General features: G+C 44.6%; 1 protein-coding gene across 4 annotated transcripts in view; it reads right to left on the bottom strand.

Moving 5' to 3' along the window:
- Stau2 (staufen double-stranded RNA binding protein 2) overlaps nt 1–3,128 on the bottom strand; it is a 264,400-nt gene extending 261,272 nt beyond the window's left edge. Inside the window, exon 1 of one of the 4 annotated variants that reach the window (XM_040741416.1) lies at nt 3,087–3,128. Coding sequence is in view for 1 of the 4 variants with exons in the window: in XM_040741414.1 (XP_040597348.1) it covers nt 2,561–2,596 (36 nt within the window). In the remaining 3 variants the exon portion in view is untranslated. Of the gene's footprint in view, nt 1–2,560; nt 2,694–3,086 lie in introns of those variants that run through there. The other 3 variants (XM_040741415.1, XM_040741414.1, XM_040741412.1) reach the window with 3 other exon arrangements.
- Between the last annotated feature and the right edge of the window lie 18,275 nt (nt 3,129–21,403).

The following is a 21,403-nucleotide window of genomic DNA, read 5'->3' as shown; positions in this document are numbered from 1 at the left end:
CACTAGGAATGGTTCCCTCATCTATGGGAGGGCCTGGGTTCAAGCTCCAGCACCACAAGAAATTGTAATTCTAATGATGGGGCTGAGGATATCACTCGGTGGTTAGCACTGGCCGCTCTTCCAAAGGCCCTGGTTTGAGTTCTGGAACTGACAGGGCAGCTCACAACTATCTGTAACCCCAGTTCCAAGGGATCCAATGCTCTCTCTGGCCTCCATGTTTGCTCATGGAGGTCAGAAGAGAACACAGGTGTATATAGTGCATATACATACATGCAGACAAATATATACATACACATAAAATAATTTTTAATTTAAAAATACTAAAGAAGTTAGGTACAAAAACAATCCCAGTATTTTCACCAACTATTCATTCTAGGACACTTTCTGTATTGTTTCTGCATTTAAAATTTTTATCGCTATCCTTTTAATTTTTAATCCTTATTTTGTATTTGTGAGTGCATGTGCACACGGGAGTGGGGACATTAAAATGTCACAGTGGGAATGTGGAGGTCAGAGGATGGCTTGCAAGAGTTTCACCCCAGATCCCCACATGACGCAAACAGAACGGACTCTTACTGCATAGCCTTGGCTGTCCTTAAGCCCCCAATCATGTGCCACCAAGCCTGGTGACCTGAGTTTGATCCCTAGGACTCACGTGGTAGAAGACACGAGTTAACTCACACAAGTGGCCCTCTGATCTCCACAAGTATGCACAAACTTGGTGATGATGTCTTTGCCCTCTGAGACATCAGGACAGTCCTATTTTATTTTTGTAACCCTGTAGGAAAGCGGGAACCGTTCTTCCATATAGCTTCAGTCCAGGCAGGCCAAGTAGGGTAAAATATAAAATCCAACCATTTTCCAGGTTGAAGTATGTAGAAGCAAGGGGTTATATACCTATCTTACTCATAGTGGGGGAGGGTGGGCAGGGCAGAAAGCAAATAATAAATGGGCATAATGGTAACAGGTAATCTGGATAAAAGTTACAAGGATGTTCTTTGTATTGTTCTTATTCTTACAACTTTCCTGAAAGCTGAAGTTGTTTCCAAATAGGAAATTAAAAATTATATGCTACTTGCAATTTACCTACTTGGGTTATATCAAAACATTTTTCACAAATACAAAATACTTTTTCTTAAGGAAAAACAATAATTTGCGTGGATAATACTCTATATTTGACCAACTAATCACAACTAAACATCGTGTAGAAGTAAATTTTTTATACCACTGCCATGTCATGACATGAGATGGAGGTGCCCAGGACTGACATTGTGGTCACACACATACACACACACACACACACACACACACACACACACACACACAATGCATGCAGTTGAGCATTACCTGATTTGCACATTTAATACAGGCCTGCAGGAAATCCATAACCAAGTGACATTTCAAGTTTCCAGTAAAATAAGATAAAGACTTGCTATATTTAAAAACAATCTAGCAGAGTCCTAGTTTTTCTCTTTTTCATTGAATTGCACTTTCCCACTACAGTTCTATCCATGACAGCATATTTGAATCGTCATAAGAAACGATGGGGAAGAAACATCCTACTGACGAATTCGACAGTGTTAGCATCCAAACAGGCATCAACAAAGTTCCCAATACTGTGAGATCAAGCACTCAATAGTGGTTTTTGGTTACTGGAATACATTTAAAGGATACTTTCAGTCACTTACGCAGGGCCCATCCCCTTTAGTGCATTATTGCCTAGTCTACCCTAATTGGATGCTCCATCTTCACTCAAGAAGTTCTAAGCTTCTGAGGGGTGGCATAAGGGATCCATAATGGAAACGGATCACAATGCGAAATTCTGTATCTAATAACTGCAGGGACTTCCAGACCTCGCCCCCCATGCTCACCCCCTCAGCACGCTCACCCAACCAGGCTCCCCTACCACCCCCTACCCAGGTCTCCTAGTCAATTGCCTCAATTGCCTCTGCGGAACCGTCCCCTCACCCTGCCCCATTCCCCCACCGCACAGAGACCCCCACAGAGACCCGAGTGCCAGCCCCCACGACGGATCCTACAGCCAAGCTTTGTGTCTCACCCAACTCCCCACGCCCCGGCAAGGTCACCACCGCCAACTACCCCTTTAAGCCGAGCCGTCACGGTCCTGGTCCGCCGGAGGCTCGGCGGAACTTGCTTGTCATAGGCTATATTTTGTCCCCTCGGCCCCACCTCCCTTCCCCATTTCGGAGAGTTACGTCTTCGCCACTTGCCCATTATACAGAAATAGCCACCGCGGGCGACCCGAGGCCCCGACGCCCCTGCAAGGCCCGGTGGCTCCCCGCCCCCTCGCCGCCCCGCGCCCTCCCCCCTCACGCCCGGCGCCCCCGCCCCGCCCCGCCCCGCCCCGCCCCTCCGGACACCTGTGCGGCCGTCGCTGCACACGCCCCCCCCTTCCCGGGCCCGCTCCCCTCCCCCAGGGCGGCCGAGGGTGGCGCGGGAGCGAGGCCGCGAGGGGACGGCCCTGCCGGCTCCCGGCGCTCTGCCTCGGAAGCCGCCGGCGGAAGTCGGGCCCGGCGGCTCCGCTCGCACCGGGATTTACCTGCGGGCTGCGGACGCCCGGCAGACGGCTCCACATTGGCGAGCGCTCCCGAGAACTGACCCCAGCTCGGCCGCCGCCGCCGCCGCCGGCTCCCACCTCGGCTCCCGCCCCCCGCCTCCGCCTGCCGCCCTGCGCTCCCGCCGCGCCCTCCCGGGCCCGCGCCGCGCGCCCCCGCCTGCGCCGCCGCGCCCGCGCCCGCGCCAGCCCTCTCTCTCCTCCCCGCCCCTCCTCCCGCCGCGGTCGAGCAGCCATTGTTTCGCCGCGCGGCTCCCGCCCCCTGCTGGCCGCCCGGCCCCCCGCAGTCCCGGGGACGCTGCGGGACTGGGGCCGGGGACTCGCGGGAGCCGCTGCGGGCAGCCCGCTGAGAGCATCCCGCACGGCACGGCGCCCGCCCCGCGCCTGCAAAGGTGCCCGCCCCGCGCCCGCAAAGGTGCTCCCGCACCGGTCTGGCAGCCTCTCCCGCGCCCGCTGGCCCGCGGCTCTCTGTCCTGCACCGCACAGCCTGTCCCCGACCCTCTCCTCCTACCTTCCCCGGCTCGCCGACTACCCGCCTCTGCTGAGCCGGGGACGCGCGACCATCCCGCGTCCGTTCCGCTGCGGTGCGACGCACGCATCGGCGGATCTGCACCTTTCTAGACTGGAGGAGGGAGGAGCCGAAGGTGGTTAGCTCGCTGTCTCAACCTGAAAACACTAGTAAGCCCTCATCACCTTGCTCTTTGGCGTTGGCGGAGTGCCCAAGCCTCATTCTCCACCAGAAAAATAAACACATAAAAATTGTGTGGCCACATGAAGAAGAAATCCTTGGAGCCAAAAAGGAGGGTCGTCTTAAAACAGTGTCCTAGATCCTTGGTTTTTCTTTCTTTCTTTTTCTTAAGAGTGCTGGAAAACTCAAATTACTTGTTCATTCGTCCTGGTTTTGATGTGGGTTAGGTATGGGCAGACAACGTCAACCTAGTTAATCTCTATGAACTCAGCACTTTAAATAAATGGCACCAAAAATAATATGATAATAGAAGTCTAGAAATAGAATTATTACAGGGTTCTGACAAAGTTACCCACTGGCATTATTCTTCCCAGTGTTCGACTGCCTGGGAAATGTCTGTGGGCCTGTGATTTCAGTCATATTTTAAAACCAACTCTGTCAATGAGAACATTGTAGGCCTATCACCTTATCCATTGATTCACAATGTTTAAAGAGACAAAATGTGATAATAGATGCATAGGCGCAATACCTGTGACGCTCTCGAAATAGAGCCTGGGATGTGGCAAGACTCCTGTGATACAACATGGCCTCTGCATTTGCCTCCCAAAACTGTTTCCATGCTCCTTTCTCACTTTTCACTCCCCCCGGCTTTCTCAAACTGATTCGTAGATGTCTCCCTAAATGGGCACCACTCCTTGATTAATGACTTCTAGCTGTTTAGGCCCCGTTCTAATTTTCAATGATTCAAATGACTACATGCCCTTCACACCAGGGAGGGAGCATGCCTCCCACCTCCGTTCCTTTCCACAGGCCTTTCTGTCCCCCTGAAATCTATTCTCCCCTCACACAGAGAACATATTATGAACAAAGTCATTCAGAAACTGCCTCCCGGAGAAGCTGTCTCCTTCCTTTAGGCAGGCCACGCTCTTCTCTTGATGTCCTCTTCTCTGACATTGCAAGTGTATTACATTGTTTGTTTTCACGCCTGTCTTCTGTTAAACAGTGTATTGTTGTGGGCTGGCTCTGCCTCATCCATCCCTGTAGTCCCAGCATGCAACAGCAAGTGGGTGGACAGTCAGTGGTTTTGAAATAAATTGATGTGCTTATACATTTAGAAGTGACTCTGGCCTGGTCAGAAAGTTCGCCCTCTTTGATTCAGATCATTCAAGTTAACTGAAAACTTCATCTCTGCTGTAGCTTTCTCTTCTAATGGAAGCTAAACCCAATTAGGGCAGATAGTTTTCAGCCATTAGAAAAGAGGGCTTTGGGGTTGTTCCAGGTTGAATCTGTGCTTTCAACTGCTCAGCATAAGTCTGAGCATGAAATTACCTTCATGTAGGGGGTGGAGGAAGGCCTGAAGGAATGTATACTGTTGACATGGGCACAGCTATGTCAAGGACCAGAGCCTTAGATCCTTGGGGAAATGGCAACTCCCTTCCCCAGGAGTGGCGCTCAGAGAAATGGCAAAGCCTTCCTCTTCTCTCTGGGTGGATAATGATAGTGGGGGGGGGGATGTCCATGATAGTCCCTCCAGCCTACACTGTCCTGAATACTGCTCCCCCTACAGAGATGAGTGAAACCTGTCTCCCTGACCCAGCTGCATACCATACACCTGCTTCCTTCCTTACTGTACGTCACCACCCCACCTCTCTGTTCAACTGTTATATAATAAACACGCTCAGCTTCCAGGGAGCTGCAGGTTTTCCTTCAGAGAGCCCAATCCATATGACCCCAGCTTTGTTTGTCTTTTCTATATGAGGGTGCTAGATCCCCTGGAACTCGAGTACAGACAGGTGTGTGCTGGTGACAATGCCAGAGAAGCAGCAAGTTGCAATTAAAGTTCCAGGTGTCAGCCCACCAGAAACGGATCCTCTGACGGGCCAACCTTGTTTAGGCAAGGCCATGGGACTGCAGACCCTGGAATGTCTTTTGTTTCTGCTGTGCCTTTCCATGATGGCTGCAACTTTCTTTCTCTGGTATCTAGGATGTGAATGGACGTGGGGAGCTCTCCACTGCCTGTAATATAGCGTGTTTATCTCTTGGAAACATTCCATTCTCCTAGGCATTTTTACCTATGGATTGTCAAGAAGATGGCACCTCCCTAATCTGACTGTCTAATTTGATAATAATGGTGATAGTTCATACAGAGTTTTGATGGATAAAAATAAATACAAAGATATGTCTCACAGCCGGCGTCTGTGAGTTTCACCTTGTAGTTCAAGTTAAGGATTAACAATTGAGTCCCAGCCAGGCGGTGGTGGTGGCACACGCTTTTAATCCCAGCACTCAGGAGGCAAAGGCAGGTGGATCTCTGTGAGTTCGAGGCCAGCCTGGTTTACAAGAGCTAGTTCCAGGACAGCCTCCAAAGCCACAGAGAAACCCGGTTTCAAAAACACCCCCCAAAACAAAACAAAGTTAGACTAAGATGCTTTTGTTAAATGACTTAGAGATGAAAAACCCCAAGAGATGATCTAAAGTTTTAGAAAGGCACATGGTTAAATGTGGAAGTCTTTAAGGTCAGGGAACAGGAACAAAGCAGCTCACATTTACTGACGGACATACTCTCCTTATCAGGTTTGGTTGATGATCAAAGGTGATGATTAATTCCTTATATCCATTTCTGCTCTCAATCTTCATGAGTGAGTGTGTGTGTGTGTGTGTGTGTGTGTGTGTGTGTGTGTGTGTGTGTACTATTAATGAATGCCTATATGCCCTAAAGATTTAAAGTAGAGTGGACGGATTCTTTTTCAAATACGAAAGTTGAGGTTTGTGATTCCTTTAAGATTCTTTATAAGATTACCTTTCAAGATAAGTAAGTAAAGTAATTGGCCATTTGTAACTGCAAAATGCAGACTGCCAGGAAAAGACCTGACAAGAACACCTTGCTTGCCCACACGGTTAATCTATAACAGGTTGCTTGGTATGAATGTATGTGGGTTCTTGGGATAATTTGTTTTTCACCTGTAATACATAAAATGTTTAATCTTGTGAGGGAGATGAAAACATGTTTTAACCTATAATCATTCACTCACTTGAGAAATGAAATGCAACTGTTTTGACTCTTGTACTGCCTTGAAGATTCTTTTGGGGTGTCAAAGTTGTGAAAAAACATGAGAGAGAGGGAGAGAAGGGGGTAGAAATAAAGAAGAGAATAAAGAAGGAAATCGTGAGGGCCTGCCTACTCCCCCCACCCCTACACACACACAAGAAATAAAAGTGTATTTCATGAACTGAGCGCAGGTTCTTTTAAGTCTTATGAAACTATATTGCCTACGTATTTTTAATATCTCACTTTATTCTGTCCATGTGCAATGCTTCTCTTTGAACCGTACATGCCAACATAATCTACAGGTGTGTTTTACTTATGATGTAACTTTCCATGGAATAGAAATAAATTTGTGATATCTCTGCACAATGGATGAGCAGGAGGGAAAATTGGGGATAATTTTTTTAATGAGGCTGAAAACTGAGCCCCAGCCTCAGTGGAGCTAAGGCAAGTCAGTGAGCAGCCTACTACCACATCAGTCACCTTTCTCATTCCTGTAACTAAACGTCTATAAAAAGCAACTTAAGGCAGGAAAGGCTTGTTCTGGCTGAAAATCCAGGGGCTACAGTCCATCATGAAAGGCATGGTGGCGGGTATGGGTCACATCTGGCAGGAAGAGGAGGTGGTGCAGGTGATGACTGGCTCACACCTGAAGCTGAAAGAGAGGTGAGCTAGCTTTCTCCTCTTCCCCTTTTGATTCTGTTCTGGACCCCAGTCCATGAAGATCGTGTTACCCACTGTAGTGTTTTAAATAAGAACAGCCCCCATAGACTCATAGATTTGAATGTTTGGTCACCAGAGAATGGCACTACTTGAAAGGATTAGGGGGTGTGGCCTTGTTGAAGGAAATATGTCACTGGGGATGGGCTTTGAGATTTCAGAAGCCCAAGCCAGGCCCAGTGTCTGTCTCTTCCTGCTGCCTGCAGATCTAGATATACAGCTCTCAGCTCCTTCTCCAGCACCTTGTCTGTCTACATGTATGACATCGTGCTCCCAGCCATGATAATAAGGGACTGAACCTCTGGAACTGAAAGTGAGCGGCAGTTAAACGTTTTCTGTTATAAGAGCTGCTGTGATCATGGTATCTATTCACAGCAATAGAACACTGACTAAGACACTCACATTCAGGGCAGGTATTCCCTCCCAGATAAATCTCTCTGGAACCAACCTCACAGATATAACCAATGTGAGGTGATTGTAAATCTAGCCAAGTCAAATATCATCACAACCACTGCACTATCCCCCTAACAGAACAACCCTCAGGCATTGCCTCTTATACAAGTTCAATCACTTCTCATTTCCCCAGGCTTCATCTCCGCAGTCACTGCTCCCTCTCTTCCCTTATTGACCCCACACCTCCATAGCCCCATTAATGATTCCATAATTTTATTTTATTCTAACTCCCCATTTATAAAGAATGAAAAACACCCGAGAAGTCCATGGACTTCTTTCTCATTCTTCTCTTTGGTGGTGGCATTCTGAATTAGGGAGATACAGCAGTGTTATATGGTGTTCTGCCTGCATGTATCACTGGAGGCCAGAAAAGGGCAGCAGATATTACAGATAGCTGTGAGCCACCATGTGGTTGCTGGGAATTGAACTCAGAACCCCTGGGAGAACAGTCAGTGCTCTTAACCACTGAGCCATCTCTCCAGCCCCCAGCTCAGCATCTTATCTACATACTGTGATGGCAAGAGGCCACAAAAGACTACAAGCCCAAGCCATGTAAACACCCAGTCACTCACATCTGCAGCTGATGCTGGGCCTCTGATGCTTCCATCAGCCAGGACACCTACATGTGACCTTCAGAGGACACTGTTTGGTTCCCTCATAGCCTTGTGGCAGGGATGAGGACACAAGTAAAGACCACCATGTCTTAAGGCCTAGACCCAGAAACATGTACAAATATACAACAATTCAGTCATATTATATTAGCCAGAGTCCCAGGGCCTATTTCAGGTAGAGGAGACTAATTGTAACTCCATAGGAGGCACATCATTGAATTTTAGGATCACATTTTCTGGAGCAAGTCATCCAGGGTTTTGTTTTGTTTACCACACTGCTCTGGCATTCATGGAATTCACTGAAAATTTCCTTGCGTGAGTTCTTACCTGAGACTGATTTGATAATCCTACACCCTCCTTGCCTATTGAAGACAGACACACATTTGAACCATGGAGATTGCAAAACACAATTCAAGAAGAACAGGGCTGAAGGCTTCTTTCTTATCTATTCCCCTTCCCAGTTTAAGAAGTCCTGAGTCCAGGCCAAGGCAAAACATAAAAGATAGCAATTAGTTGAGAGCTTGCTTACAGCTCCAGAGGGTTAGATTCTGTAGCCATCACAGTGGGAAGCAGGCAACAGGCAGGCAGGCATGGCGTGAGAGCAGTAGCTGAGAGCTCACCCCGATCCACAGCTGAAGGCAAAGAGAGCAAAGCAGGGCCTGGTTTGGGCTTTAAAACCTCAAAGCCAACTCGCTGTGATGTACCTTCTCCAATGGAGAAACACCACCTCCACCAAGGCCACACCCCCTAATCCTTTCCAAACAGTTCCACCAACTGGGTATTGAGCATTCATATATGGGGGGGTGGGGGGACGGGGGGGGGGGGCGTATTCTCATTCAAACCACCACAAAAATCGAAGGCAGCCAACAGTTCTAGCCCCAGGAAAGATGAAGGAGTAAGATGGGAGCTGGAAGAAGCTCCCAGGCAGGCCAAGTGTGAAGGCACATGCCTTAATGCCAGCGCTTGGGAAACAGACGCAGGAGTGCTGCAAGTATGAGGTCAATGTGATCCACAAAGCAAGTTCAAGGCCATCCAGGAAGACATGAAGACCAGGCGAGAAACAGAATTGACCCAGGCCATGATGGAATCTATTAACTGGGTTACAATGGATGCTCAGCAGATAGATCTTACCGTGGTAAAAAGTCCTTTGACTGAACACATCTGAGCTGTGAATTAAGCAAAATTAAAGGCACTTCTTTTTCTACACTTCCTCTACCAATGTAAGTAAGTCTCCAAGAAACGCATAGGCCATGCTGCTTCACAAACTCAGACGGCCACAGAAACTTTGTGGCAGGGAACACAGTGGTGGAGTCCATGTTGGGCAACAGCAGTGTAGCCAGAGACCAAGCAGAAGGCTCTGGCTGCAGGTGAAGCTGACAGCTTCTAATTTTCACAAAGAATTGGGATATTTCTGGTTAAAAGAAGAAGGAGGAGAAGAGTAACAACAGCAACAGAGAAAGAGAGAGGAAGGAAGGGAGAAAGACAGGAAGGAAGGAAGGAAGGAAGGAAGGAAGGAAGGAAGGAAGGAGAAAAGACAGGAAGGAAGGAAGGAAGGAAGAGAGGAAGGGAGGGAGGAAGGAGAAAAGACAGGAAGGAAGGAAGGAAGGAAGGAAGGAAGGAAGGAAGGAAGGAAGGAAGGAAAGGAGTGAGTGAGGGAGGGAGGGAGGAAGGGAGGGAGGAAGGGGGAAAGACAGGAAGGAAGGAAGGAAGGAAGGAAGGAAGGAAGGAAGGAAGGAAGGAAGGGAGAAAGACAGGAAGGAAGGAAGGAAGGAAGGAAGGAAGGAAGGAAGGAAGGAAGGAAGGAAGGAGAAAGACAGGAAGGAAGGAAGGAAGGAAGGAAGGAAGGAAGGAAGGAAGGAAGGAAGGAAGGGAGAAAGACAGGAAGGAAGGAAGGAAGGAAGGAAGGAAGGAAGGAAGGAGAAAGACAGGAAGGAAGGAAGGAAGGAAGGAAGGAAGGGAGGGAGGGAGGGAAGGAGGGAGGGAGGGAGGGAGGAAGGGAGGGGGAAAGACAGGAAGGAAGGAAGGAAGGAAGGAAGGAAGGAAGGAAGGGAGAAAGAGGAAGGAAGGGAGAAAGAGGAAGGAAGGGAGAAAGAGGAAGGAAGCAAGGAAAGAAGGAAGGGAGAAAAACAGGAAGGAAGGAAGGAAGGAAGGAAGGAAGGATGGGAGAAAGAGGAAGAAGGAAGGAAGGAAGGATGGGAGAAAGAGGAAGAAGGAAGGAAGGGAGAAAGAGAAAAAGGGAGGAAGGAAGAAAGAAAGAGAGGAAGGGAGAGAGGTAGAAAGACAGGAAGGAAAGTGTGCTGGGCAGTGATGGTGCATGCCTTTAGTCCTAGCACTCGGGAGGCAGAGGCAGGAAGATCTCTGTGAGTTCAAGGCCAGCCTGGTCTACAAAGCTACACAGAGAAACCCTGCTTCGAAAAATAAAAAAAAAATTAAAAAATGCTAATTCGGAATGCAAAGGGGTGATTAGACCTTTAAAGGCAAGATCAACACCCATAGATGAATGGATCCAAAATACAGCTGGTATTGGATCTCACACTTATGAGACTTGGAGAAGAGAGATAATTTCTAAAATTTTTAAGAAAAATCAAAAGGTTTTAATTGTGGTAAACAAGGTCACATGATAAGGGATTGTAGGCAAGATGTTCCTAGAAACAATGTTTATCTAGAGATAACACAAACAGAAGGCCACAACCTTCTAGAATATGCAGAAGGTGTGACAAAGGCCAACATTGGACTAATGAACACAGATCAACAAGGGGCCGTGAAGGCAGGTTAACTGAGTCCACCTGATAGATACATGTTTATTAGGGGAGCACTTAAACAGGTAAGAGTAATAACAGCCATGGTCCTCCTGCTCCAGAAGATGCAGCCTTGTTCTTCCAATGCTTCCTGAGCCCACCACCTCTACCTTATCATGTCTGCACCTGAAACCACGCCCAGAGGGTGTGGTCACTGCTACAAGTTCACCAGCAAGGCAAGATGCCACTACAGACAGACAAGGTAACCCTTTGCCATTGGGAAATACTTCAGGGGGCCTCTCAGAAGCACTAGTGTCAACTTGATTCAATCATTTCCTGACAACATTGGTGAAGCTCCTCCACAGAGCACCTAATGCCTGTTATTTAAAAAACGATACTGCTCTGGATGACAGAACAACTTCAGTAAATAAAACAAAATTTTCAGGAGAGATCATAAAACAGGTATTTTGGCAAACTTCTATAAATGATATAAGACCACACACACACACACACACACACACGTATATGTATAGAGAGAGAATTTTTAGGAGCAATTTGTAATCCCCAACAAGGCCAAATTCTCTTTACCTCCTCAAATAATTTTTCTAAAGCATCTGTGTCTGAATCAGGCATACAATGGCAAACTATATACTGAGGAAACTGTTTACAAATTAGTTCTAATGGGTGTTGTACAAACTATTGACGTAAGGTAAGGCTGTTTAACACCCCTTTTGGAAGAATCTTCCAGTGGTACCTTTTAACAGGATGGAAATTATTGTAAGTATGCACTGTGAAGGCAAATTTTTCTCTATCCTGTTCTTGTAAAGGTATTTTTTAAAAAGCAGTCTTTTAAATCAATCACTATCACTATAATAGACCATCCCAAAGATAATAAAGAAGGTAAGAGAATTCCAGGCTGTAAAGAGCCCATTGCCTAAATCACCTTACTTATGGCACTTAAATCCATTACCATTCTCCATTTTCCAGATTTCTTTTTAATAACAAATATAGGATAATTCTAAGGACTGGTCAATCCTTCAATATGTTTAACATTTAACTGCTCCTATACTAGCTATTCTAATGCCTGTAATTTTTCTGATGTCAAAGACCATTGTTTTACCCACACAGGTTTGTCAATTAACTTTAAAGGTAGGGCTGTTGATACCTTTGAAAGATTAGCAGCTGTTATGCCCTGTTTATGCACAATCTAACAGTCAGTGACTGTCCTTGATAATACCATTTAAAATTCTTCTCAGAAGCATATGTTCATTTACAGTTTGTTTCTGAGATTGGAGGAGTGCTAACCCGTGTTTTCTATTGCTGCAACAAATAATGTCCCCATAAATTTATTGCTATATCAGTCACATATGACTTTACTTTTCCTATCTGTCCTTCTGGTCCTATAAACTTGATCCATCTTACACTTTGTTTTTGTTTTTTTTATTTCTGTGTGTTTGAATGTAAGTGTATGTATGTGAGTGCAAGTGCCCACAGTGGCCAGGAGAGGGTGTCAGACACCACGGAGCAGGAATTACAGTTGGTTGTGGAGCAGAAGGGCGTGGTACTCGAAATCAACCTTGGGTCCTCTGTAAGAACAGCATGTGCTCTCAACCACTGGGCCATCTCTGAGTTAGTTTTGCACTTTGTTTAACCTTAGATAAAATTCCATTCCCTAGAAACTCAGCATTAACCTCCTGAAGAGGCCAATCTGAATGCCAAGATTTTGGTGAAACTATTTTTATATCTGCATCTGTGTTTACAAAACCCTAAAATTCAATGGATAATAGGAAAAAAATCGCTGAATTAAATCAGTCTATATATTTTTAAAAATGTGTTGACCTCAGAATAGAAACCAGGATATGTGTTACATTGGGAAAGAGATTTTTCTTTTGTTTCCACAGGAGAAGAAACACTATGGATACCATCAAGATCGGTAATATTAGATTCAAACAGGAGGAACCTCTTGATTAGGAGAGGCAATAGTTCCTCAAACAACTTGGTCATTGAAACTAAACTAACTTATAAGGTTAACAAATGCTTTTTGTTTGATCAGGTATGGTATTATTTTTATTTTTATTACTAAAAGATAATACTTTATTCTGTTGCCAAAAAAAATTTGTTAACAAAGATGTAACCTGACAAAAAAGGACTCCGACTAAGGAATCTGAAGACCACTAGACATGAGACATTTGAAGAAGGATGAATCATCCAGAGAAAAAAGTCCCAAGAAAAAGAGTAAAATTGGCCTAGTGGTATAGCACATTTCTAATAAGATAAAATTTCATAAATCTTCCCAAATAGTTGTTTCTGCTGCTGTCTTCAAACATACAAGGCAAATGGTCTTCTCGTGTTCCCAATTCAATAAAAAAATTAAAGCTGGCTTTGGAGTTGGAGTATGGCTCTGTTTCTCTAAACTCAATCATTCTTGTTAAAGGAAAATCCAAAATCTCTATTTTATGGCAAAAATATGGAACAGAAGGAAAACAAAATTAAGGGACTATTCTATTGTCACTAAGGTATAAATATCATCTCTAAATTCTTAAGTTTACTAAATATATTTAAATTTTCTGTCATGATATTAATGGTCAAAGAGAGAACTAATTCTAGAAATAGGCCTCATTTAGCTTTCTATATATGATTTGGGGCTTGAATCTGAAGCAGGTAAGTAGAAATTAAGTTTGTGTGCCCCAGATATACTTAATAGATTGTGGTCCTTTCATCTCTCTGAGACCAGTGTTACGGAGGAACCTTGAGTGACTGTCCAGGCATCCAGCTGCTTCCGTCATTTCAATAGATTTGGAAGTTGTTTGTTCTGTACTTCCTGTTTACTCAGGTAATATTATATCCTTCTCAGGTCTCTGATGGAGATGAAGATGGGATAGTTATAGTTACAGTTTAAATTGTTACCAAATTCAGAAAAAAAACTCACAAAAGAGGCATAAAATGTATAACGTTGAGATACATTATAACTTAATTTGTTGTCTAGGAAAATGTTTTGAGGTCTAAAAATACAGTTTTGGGTTGGTAATATGTTAGGATAGAAATTTAGTTAGGTACCAAACTTTGAACTCACCAAGATAGGATAGATAGCAGAGCAATATCTCTGAATTTGCCAAATACCAATGGACTAGACATTATGAAAGTAATCCTTACTTGATAATTGTTCCTACTGCATATAATTGTATTGTGTTAGAGCTAAAACCTTTCCTTTTTATTTAGACAAAAAGGGGGATGTGTTAGAGGATTTGTGTTAATTAAATAAAATTAACCTAGGGTCAGGAGGCTGAGTTAGCAACGAGTTGACAGAAAGTTATCACAGAGCATCAGAGGGCATGGAGAAGAGACAGAGAAATGCACTGGAAGGAGTAGGGAGGGATTGGGAGTGGTGCAGCTTTTTCTGCTTTGGTGGAGCAGAAGCCTGGGATTTCTGGAGATGCCAGCAAAGACAGAAGATTAGCTACTTGTAACCCAGCCTCTCTGAAGCAGCAGGTTTTCTCCAGTCTTTGACTCTTGAGTCTTATTTATAAACAGAACAATAGAGATTCGGTTAAAGCTACCGTTAGTGGCAGCCACAGAGACCAGTGCCAGCGGGACAGAATTCCTGCCAGGCTGTGGCTTGAGAGGCCAGGCTGCTGCTAGAGAAGCAGGCTGGTAATTGCAGAGTCACAATCGCTGGCTGAAATAGCAGTAGATTAAGGTGCAGCCACTGTGTCAAAGTTAAAACAACATAGATCCGATTCCCTCACTGGCTTCCACAACACTGCATACACATAGTGCACATACATGCATGCGTGCAAAACACTCATGAACAATTATATAAAAAACAATAAATCACTTATATAAAATAGAATTGACTTCAAATCTGTACATAGCTCCATTAACTACCCCCAGAGCAGGTAGTTTAAGAACTCTTTTCCTATGTTCTCCTCCTCCTTGGGAACGGGACCCAGAGAGGCCCAAGGTTCTGAAATAAAACTGTAGAGCTGACAGGTAACTTGCCTGATGCACGCCCCAAACCCTTCCTATTCTTCCTGTCGCTCATTCACCAAAATGCCTCTGCTCTCTTCCATCGCAGCTGCATCATCACGCGTGGAACTGCGGGCAGGGGGCACATCAGAGGCCAATCACCAGTGAGACCTGATAAGATTCTGAATAGATGAAAGCAGGCACATTCGCACACATAAATTTCTCTTTTCACACTCTTCATCCCTTTGGGAGGGATGGTTGCCTCTTTCAAGACAGTGTTTCTCTGTGTAGCCCTGGCTGTCTTAGAACTCTCTTTGTAGGCCAGGCTTGCCTCAGATTCAAAGATCCTCCTGCCTCTGTCTCTGATTCTGAAGTGCTGAGACTAAAGGAGTGTGCCACCAAGACTGCCCTCCCCTTTTTTTGAGATTGAGTATGGGTAGCACAAAATCCTGATTTTACCACGTAGCAGAGAATGCCCTAAAATGGTGTGCATTTTCGTGCATGTTTGTTGTTGTTGTTAAATGGGGTCTCACTCTGCAGACCAAGCTAGCCTCAGACTCAGATATCTGCCTGCCTCTGCCTGTTCACTGATGGAATTAAGGGCATGCACCACCATGAGTGGCCGTTGTGTTTTGCTTGGGGTATTGCTCAGCTGGCTGCCTGGTTGACTGGTTTTTTGAGACAGTTTCTCTGTGTAGCACAGTCTGGGCTCAGATTCATGAAAATCCCCTTCTCTCAAGCTTCCCCATACTGGAAGTATTGGTGTGTGCCACCATACCCAGCTGAACCATGCTTCTTCACTCTTGACACGGCTCAAATCACAGAACCACGTGGTTTCAAAATGCTAAGCCCTACCCACATGTTCTGATTCAGTAAATCAGAGACAGGCCTGAATAATGGCATTTAACAACATCTAAGTCACTGGTTCTCAACCTTCCTAATGCTGTGACCCTTTAATACATCATGTTGTGATGACCTCCAGCCATAAAATTATCTCGTTGCTACTTCATAACTGCACTTTTGCTAGTGTTATGAATTCTAATGTAAATGTATGATATGATATAGAGGATATCTGCTATGCGATTCCCAATGGAGTCACAACACACAGGTTGAGAACTGCTGTTCTAGGTGATGCTGGTGTAGGAACCATTTCCTTCAGCCTAGGCTGAAGGAAAACATGGCTCTGAATGACTGTTTGCAGACAATCATTTACTCATCTGACAGTTACGCAAGAGAACCTCTTGTTTTTCAAGCCATCACCTGTAACGTGTAGTCTTCCTGCCAGTTGCTTGGGCTCTGCCTCAGTGAGCCACTTGGGTCCCACTGCTGTCTCAGCCCCCAAATAACACACAAGACACTATATTAATTATAAGCTGTTGGCTGTTTGCTTTGTTTCTTACTGGTTAGCTCTGACTTAAGTATTTAACCCATACTAGTTAATCTGAGTATTTCCATGTGGTCTTCGCTTACCGGAGGAAGGGCCCACATGTTGCTTCTCCGGCATCCTACATAGTGACTGTCTCTGCTTCACTTTCCCAGAATCCTCCTTGACTCCTAGTACCACCTATCTTGCTTTCCTTTTGACCAACAGTGCTTTATTCAACAACCAATAAGAGACAGAGTTACAGAATGACATCTCCCATCAAATGCAAATACAAAGCTCTGTATCCTAACTAATAGTCATGCCCAGCTTCTTGAAATGTGCCAGACACTAGAACACCAGGCAGACACTGGAGGTCTCTTTAGAGAATCCAGCTGACCACATGGGAACAATGTACGGATACTGACATTAGGAGTTGCCCAGTGACTAAAGCAATGACAATTAGGCTATTGTCTCCTACTGTCACAGTAAAGCATCCCCATTAATGAGGGGCCATGTCAGGAAGCCTTGGTGTAAGCCTTAGTACAGTCCATACACAGGGAAAATAAAAAACAAAAACAAAAAATCCACAGCTAACATGAATGATAAAGAAGCAAAGGGGGAAAGAAAAAGAGGGGGAGGCTTAGTCTATTCACCCTGATATAATGAAAATACAATAAGCTGGGTGACTGTTTTATTTCTTTTTTTAAAGATTCATTTATTCATTCAGTTTATGTACATAGGCATTTTGTCTGTATGTACATTAACACATCAGAGGAGGGCATCAGAACCCATGGGACTACAGATATAGATGGTTGTGAACCACCACCTGAGTGCTGGGAATTGAACAGAACCTCTGGAGTTGCAGCCAATGCTCTTTTTTTTTTCTTCGAGTCAGGGTTTCTCTGTGGCTTTGGAGGCTGTCCTGGAACTGGCTCTTGTGGACCAGGCTGGTCTCCAACTCACAGAGATCCACCTGCCTCTGCCTCCTGAGTGCTGGGATTAAAGGCATGCACTACTACCGCAAGGTACAGTCAATGCTCTTAACTACTGAGCTATCCCTCCAGTCTCTAGCTAGGAGATCTCTAAACAACACACACACACACACACACACACACACACACACACACACACACACACACGGGGTGCCTTATTGCTCTGTGTTCATATGTCAGGAGGGGTGACCCAAGCATCCTTTGACTTTCTCTTAGGGTTTCTATTGCTGGGAAGAGACACCATAACCACAGCAACTCTTATAAAGGAAAACATTTAATTGGGGTGGCTTACATTTTCAGAGGTCTAGTCCATTATTATCACAGTGTGACCTGGTACTGGAGAAGGAGCTGAGATTCCTACATTGCCCATAAGCAACAGAAGTGGTCAAGGTCACTAGGCATGGCTTGAGCATCTATGAGACCTCAAAATCCATCTCCACAGTGACACACTTCCTAATAGTGCCACTCCCTTTGTGGGCCATTTTCTTTCAAACCATCAGAGACTTTGATAAAAATACTAATCCTGGACAGGTGAGATGGTTCAGAGGTTAAGAGCACTGGCTACTCCTCCAGAGGTCCCGAGTTCAATTGCCAGCATCCATATGGCACACAACCATCTCTAATTTGATCCGGTGCCCTCTTCTGGCATGTAAGCAGAACACTGTATACATAATAAATAAATCGTAAAAAAAAAAAATAAACACTAATCCCATTAATGAAGCAGAACCCTCATAATCTAATCATTTTATAAGATGCTGACTCTTAATATTATTGCTTAGGGAATAAATTTTCAACATATGGTTTTGGAAGCAACATTAACATTCAGACCTGACAACAGCTATGATTAAAAAGATACAATATGCTTGGTTCCACTTGTAACCACTGGGAGAGGTGAGTGGGGGACCATCTTCTGGCCACCTTCCACACCTCCTTGGAGACTCCTCATCCGGGGCCTTCACATAGTCCTGTCCCACCACCAAACCCCACAGAGACCTGGGTGTGTACACCAAACCATCCAGCGTCTGCTGCCATTGGAGTCTTGGGCCCACCTACATGCACTGGGAGAGATCCTTGGACTCATACCCACTGGGAGAGGGAGAAATCCCACCTGCACCCACTGGAAGAAAGGATGGGAAGATGACAGTATAAGAACACATTCAACAACAGAAAGACTAATATGACACCACCAGACTCTAGGGATTCTATCACAGTAAGACCTGAACATCCCAATGCAGATGAAGCAGAAGAGAATGACCTCAAAAACAACTTTATGAAGATGATAGAGGCCCTCAAAGAGTAAATGAGAAAATTCCTTAAAGAAATGAAAGAAAAAACAAACAAAAAATCAAGAAATGGAGGAAAAGATAAACCAAAAAATGCAAGAAAATAAGCAAATCTCTCAAAGAAAACAAAGAAAGCCAAGAAAAAACAATCAAACAGGTGAAATAAACAATTCAAAGTTCAAGACTTGAAAGCCGACATAGAGACAATAAAAAAAAAACACAGACTGAGCAAAATTCTGGAAATAGAAAATCTGGGTAAATGATCAGGAACTACAGATGCAAACATAACCAACAGAATACAAGAGATGGAAGACAGAATCTCAGGTATTGAAGATATACTAGAGGAAATAGATTCATCAACCAAAGAAAATATTAAGTACAGCAAATCCTTAACACAAAATATCCGGGAAATATGATATACCATGAAAAGACCAAACCTAAGAAAAATAGGTATAGAAGAAGGCAAAGAAACCCAGCTCAAAGGTACAGAAAACATATTCAACAAAATCATAAAAGAAAAATTTCCCAACCTAAAGACATGCCTATGAAAGTACCAGAAGCTTACAGAACACCAAATAGATTGGACCAAAATAAAGTTCCCTTGCCATATAATAATCAAAACACCAAACATACAGAATAAAGAAAGAATATTAAGAGCAGCAAAGGAAAAAGGTCAAGTAACATATAAAGGCAGACCTATCAGAATTACACCCTATGGAAACTCTGAAAGCCAGAAGGCCCTGGATAGATATTCTACCAACATGAAGAGCCAGCCCAGACTACTATACCCAGAAAAGCTTTCAATCACAATAAATGGAGAAAACAAGATATTCTATGACAAAACCAGATTTAAACAATACATATTCACAAATCCAGCCCTAAAGAAAGTACTAGAAGGAAAACTCCAACCCAAGGAAGATAACTACACTAAAAAAAAAAAAACATAGGCAATACCAAATCCAAAAAGGGCTGGGGGGATCCATACATAATACCAACAACAACAACAAATTCAAAACAAGTCTCCAAACCAAAGGATCCAATCAAAAAGTGGGGTACAGAACTAAATAGAGAATTCTCAGTAGAGGAGTCTAAAATGGCTGAGAGACACTTAAGAAAGTGCTCAGCATCCCTAGCCATCCAGGAAATGCAAATCAAAACAACTCTGAGATACCATCTCACTCCTGTCAGAATGGCTAAAATAAAAAACACCAATGACAGTTTAGGCTGGAGAGGATATGGAGAAAGGGAAACACTCCTCCACTGCTGGTGGGAGTGCTGACTTGTACAGCCACTTTGGAAATCAGTATGGAGATTCCTCAGGAAAATGTGAATAAGCCTACCACAAGACCTAGCAATTCTAGTCTTAGGCATATACCTAAAAGATGCCCATTCATACAAGGACATCTGTTCCACTATGTTCATAGCAGCATTATTTGTAATAGCCAGAACCTGGAAGCAGCCTAGATGTCCCTTAACTGAAGAGTCGATAGAGAAAATGTGGTACATTTACACAATGGAGTACTATTCAGTGGAAAAAAACAAGGATGAACCAACTGGCAAACTAAGCAATAGTGGAGAGGCTACCTTAAATGCCCCTCCATGATAATGAGTTAGACTACTTCCTTATATGCCATCCTAGAACCTTCAACCAATGACTGATGGAAGCAGAGGCAGACACCCACAGCTAAACACTAAACACTGAGCTAAACTCCTGGAACCCAGTGACAGAGAGGGAGTGATGAGCAAAGGGGTCAAGACTGGGCTGGTTTAACCTACAGAAACTGTTGACCTGACCTGAACAAAGGAGAGCTCTTGGACCCCAGACTGATGGCTAGGAGGCCAGCATGGGACTGATCCAGTCCTCCTGAATGTGGGTGTCAGTGAGGAGGCCTAGGCAATCTGTGGGGCCTTGGGTAGTAGATCAGTATTTATCCCTGGAGTACAAATGAACTTTGGGTGCCCATCTCACAATGAGGAATGCTCTCAGCCTGGACTCTTGGGGGGAGGGCCTAGCCCCTGCCCTGAACGAAATGACAGACTCTGGATATCCCCCATGGAGGGCCTTACTCTCCCTGGGGAATGGAGTGGGAATTGGGTGGGGAGTTGGGGGGTTGGGGTGGAGTGTGGGGAGAGGGAGCTGGGATTGACATGTGAAGCAACCTTGTTTCTAATTTAAATTTAAAAAATCTAAAACAGAAGGATAGCGATGACAAGGGTGAAGTGAGAGAAAGCCATGGGGCTGGGAAGCAGTTATCTCAGATGTTTAATCTTTGCATACCATCCCAGAATGTTATTTAAAATTGTTAAAGCAACGGGCTGGAGAAATGGCTCAGTGATTAAGCGTACTACCTGCTCTCCCAAAGGGCCTGGGTTCAACTCCCTGAAACCACATGGTGGCTCACAACCATCTGTAATGAGATCTGGTGCCCTCTTCTGACCTGAAGGGATACATGCAGGCAGAACACTGTATATATAATAAATAAATCTTTTTTTAAAAAGTTTATTTAAAAAATTGTTAAAGCAAAACAGTTATAAACATCTTATGGAAAACACACATAAAATCTATTGGACCTTATACCTGAGCGCAGCAAAGATTCGAAAATAATATAGGGGTGCTGGTATAAAGGCCCTGTGAGAGCACTTGGCCAACATTCACAAAGCCTTAAGCTTTATTCCAAGAATCACAACAGATAAACAAGTAAATATTGAAAGGAACAGTATGGGTTCAGGACCCCCAAGACCAAATTCTCAGCACAAAGGAGATTTATTTTCCCAAGCGGGGCAAAGGGCAGGGATAAGGGACAAAGACAGTAAATAGAGAAAGAGGGAGAAGGAGAAGGGAACAAAGGAGAGGGGAGAAAAGAGGCAGAGAGGGACACAGGCCCGCCTCTGGATAGGCGTGGCACCTGGACAAATAACAGTTTATAAAGGTAAAGGGGAAACCCCGAGTTAGGATGAGGTGTTTAAT

The sequence above is a fragment of the Mesocricetus auratus genome, unplaced genomic scaffold (assembly GCF_017639785.1).
Source record: "Mesocricetus auratus isolate SY011 unplaced genomic scaffold, BCM_Maur_2.0 Super-Scaffold_6730, whole genome shotgun sequence".
NCBI classification, from domain to species: domain Eukaryota; kingdom Metazoa; phylum Chordata; class Mammalia; order Rodentia; family Cricetidae; genus Mesocricetus; species Mesocricetus auratus.
This window is presented reverse-complemented; position numbering and strand designations above follow the sequence as displayed.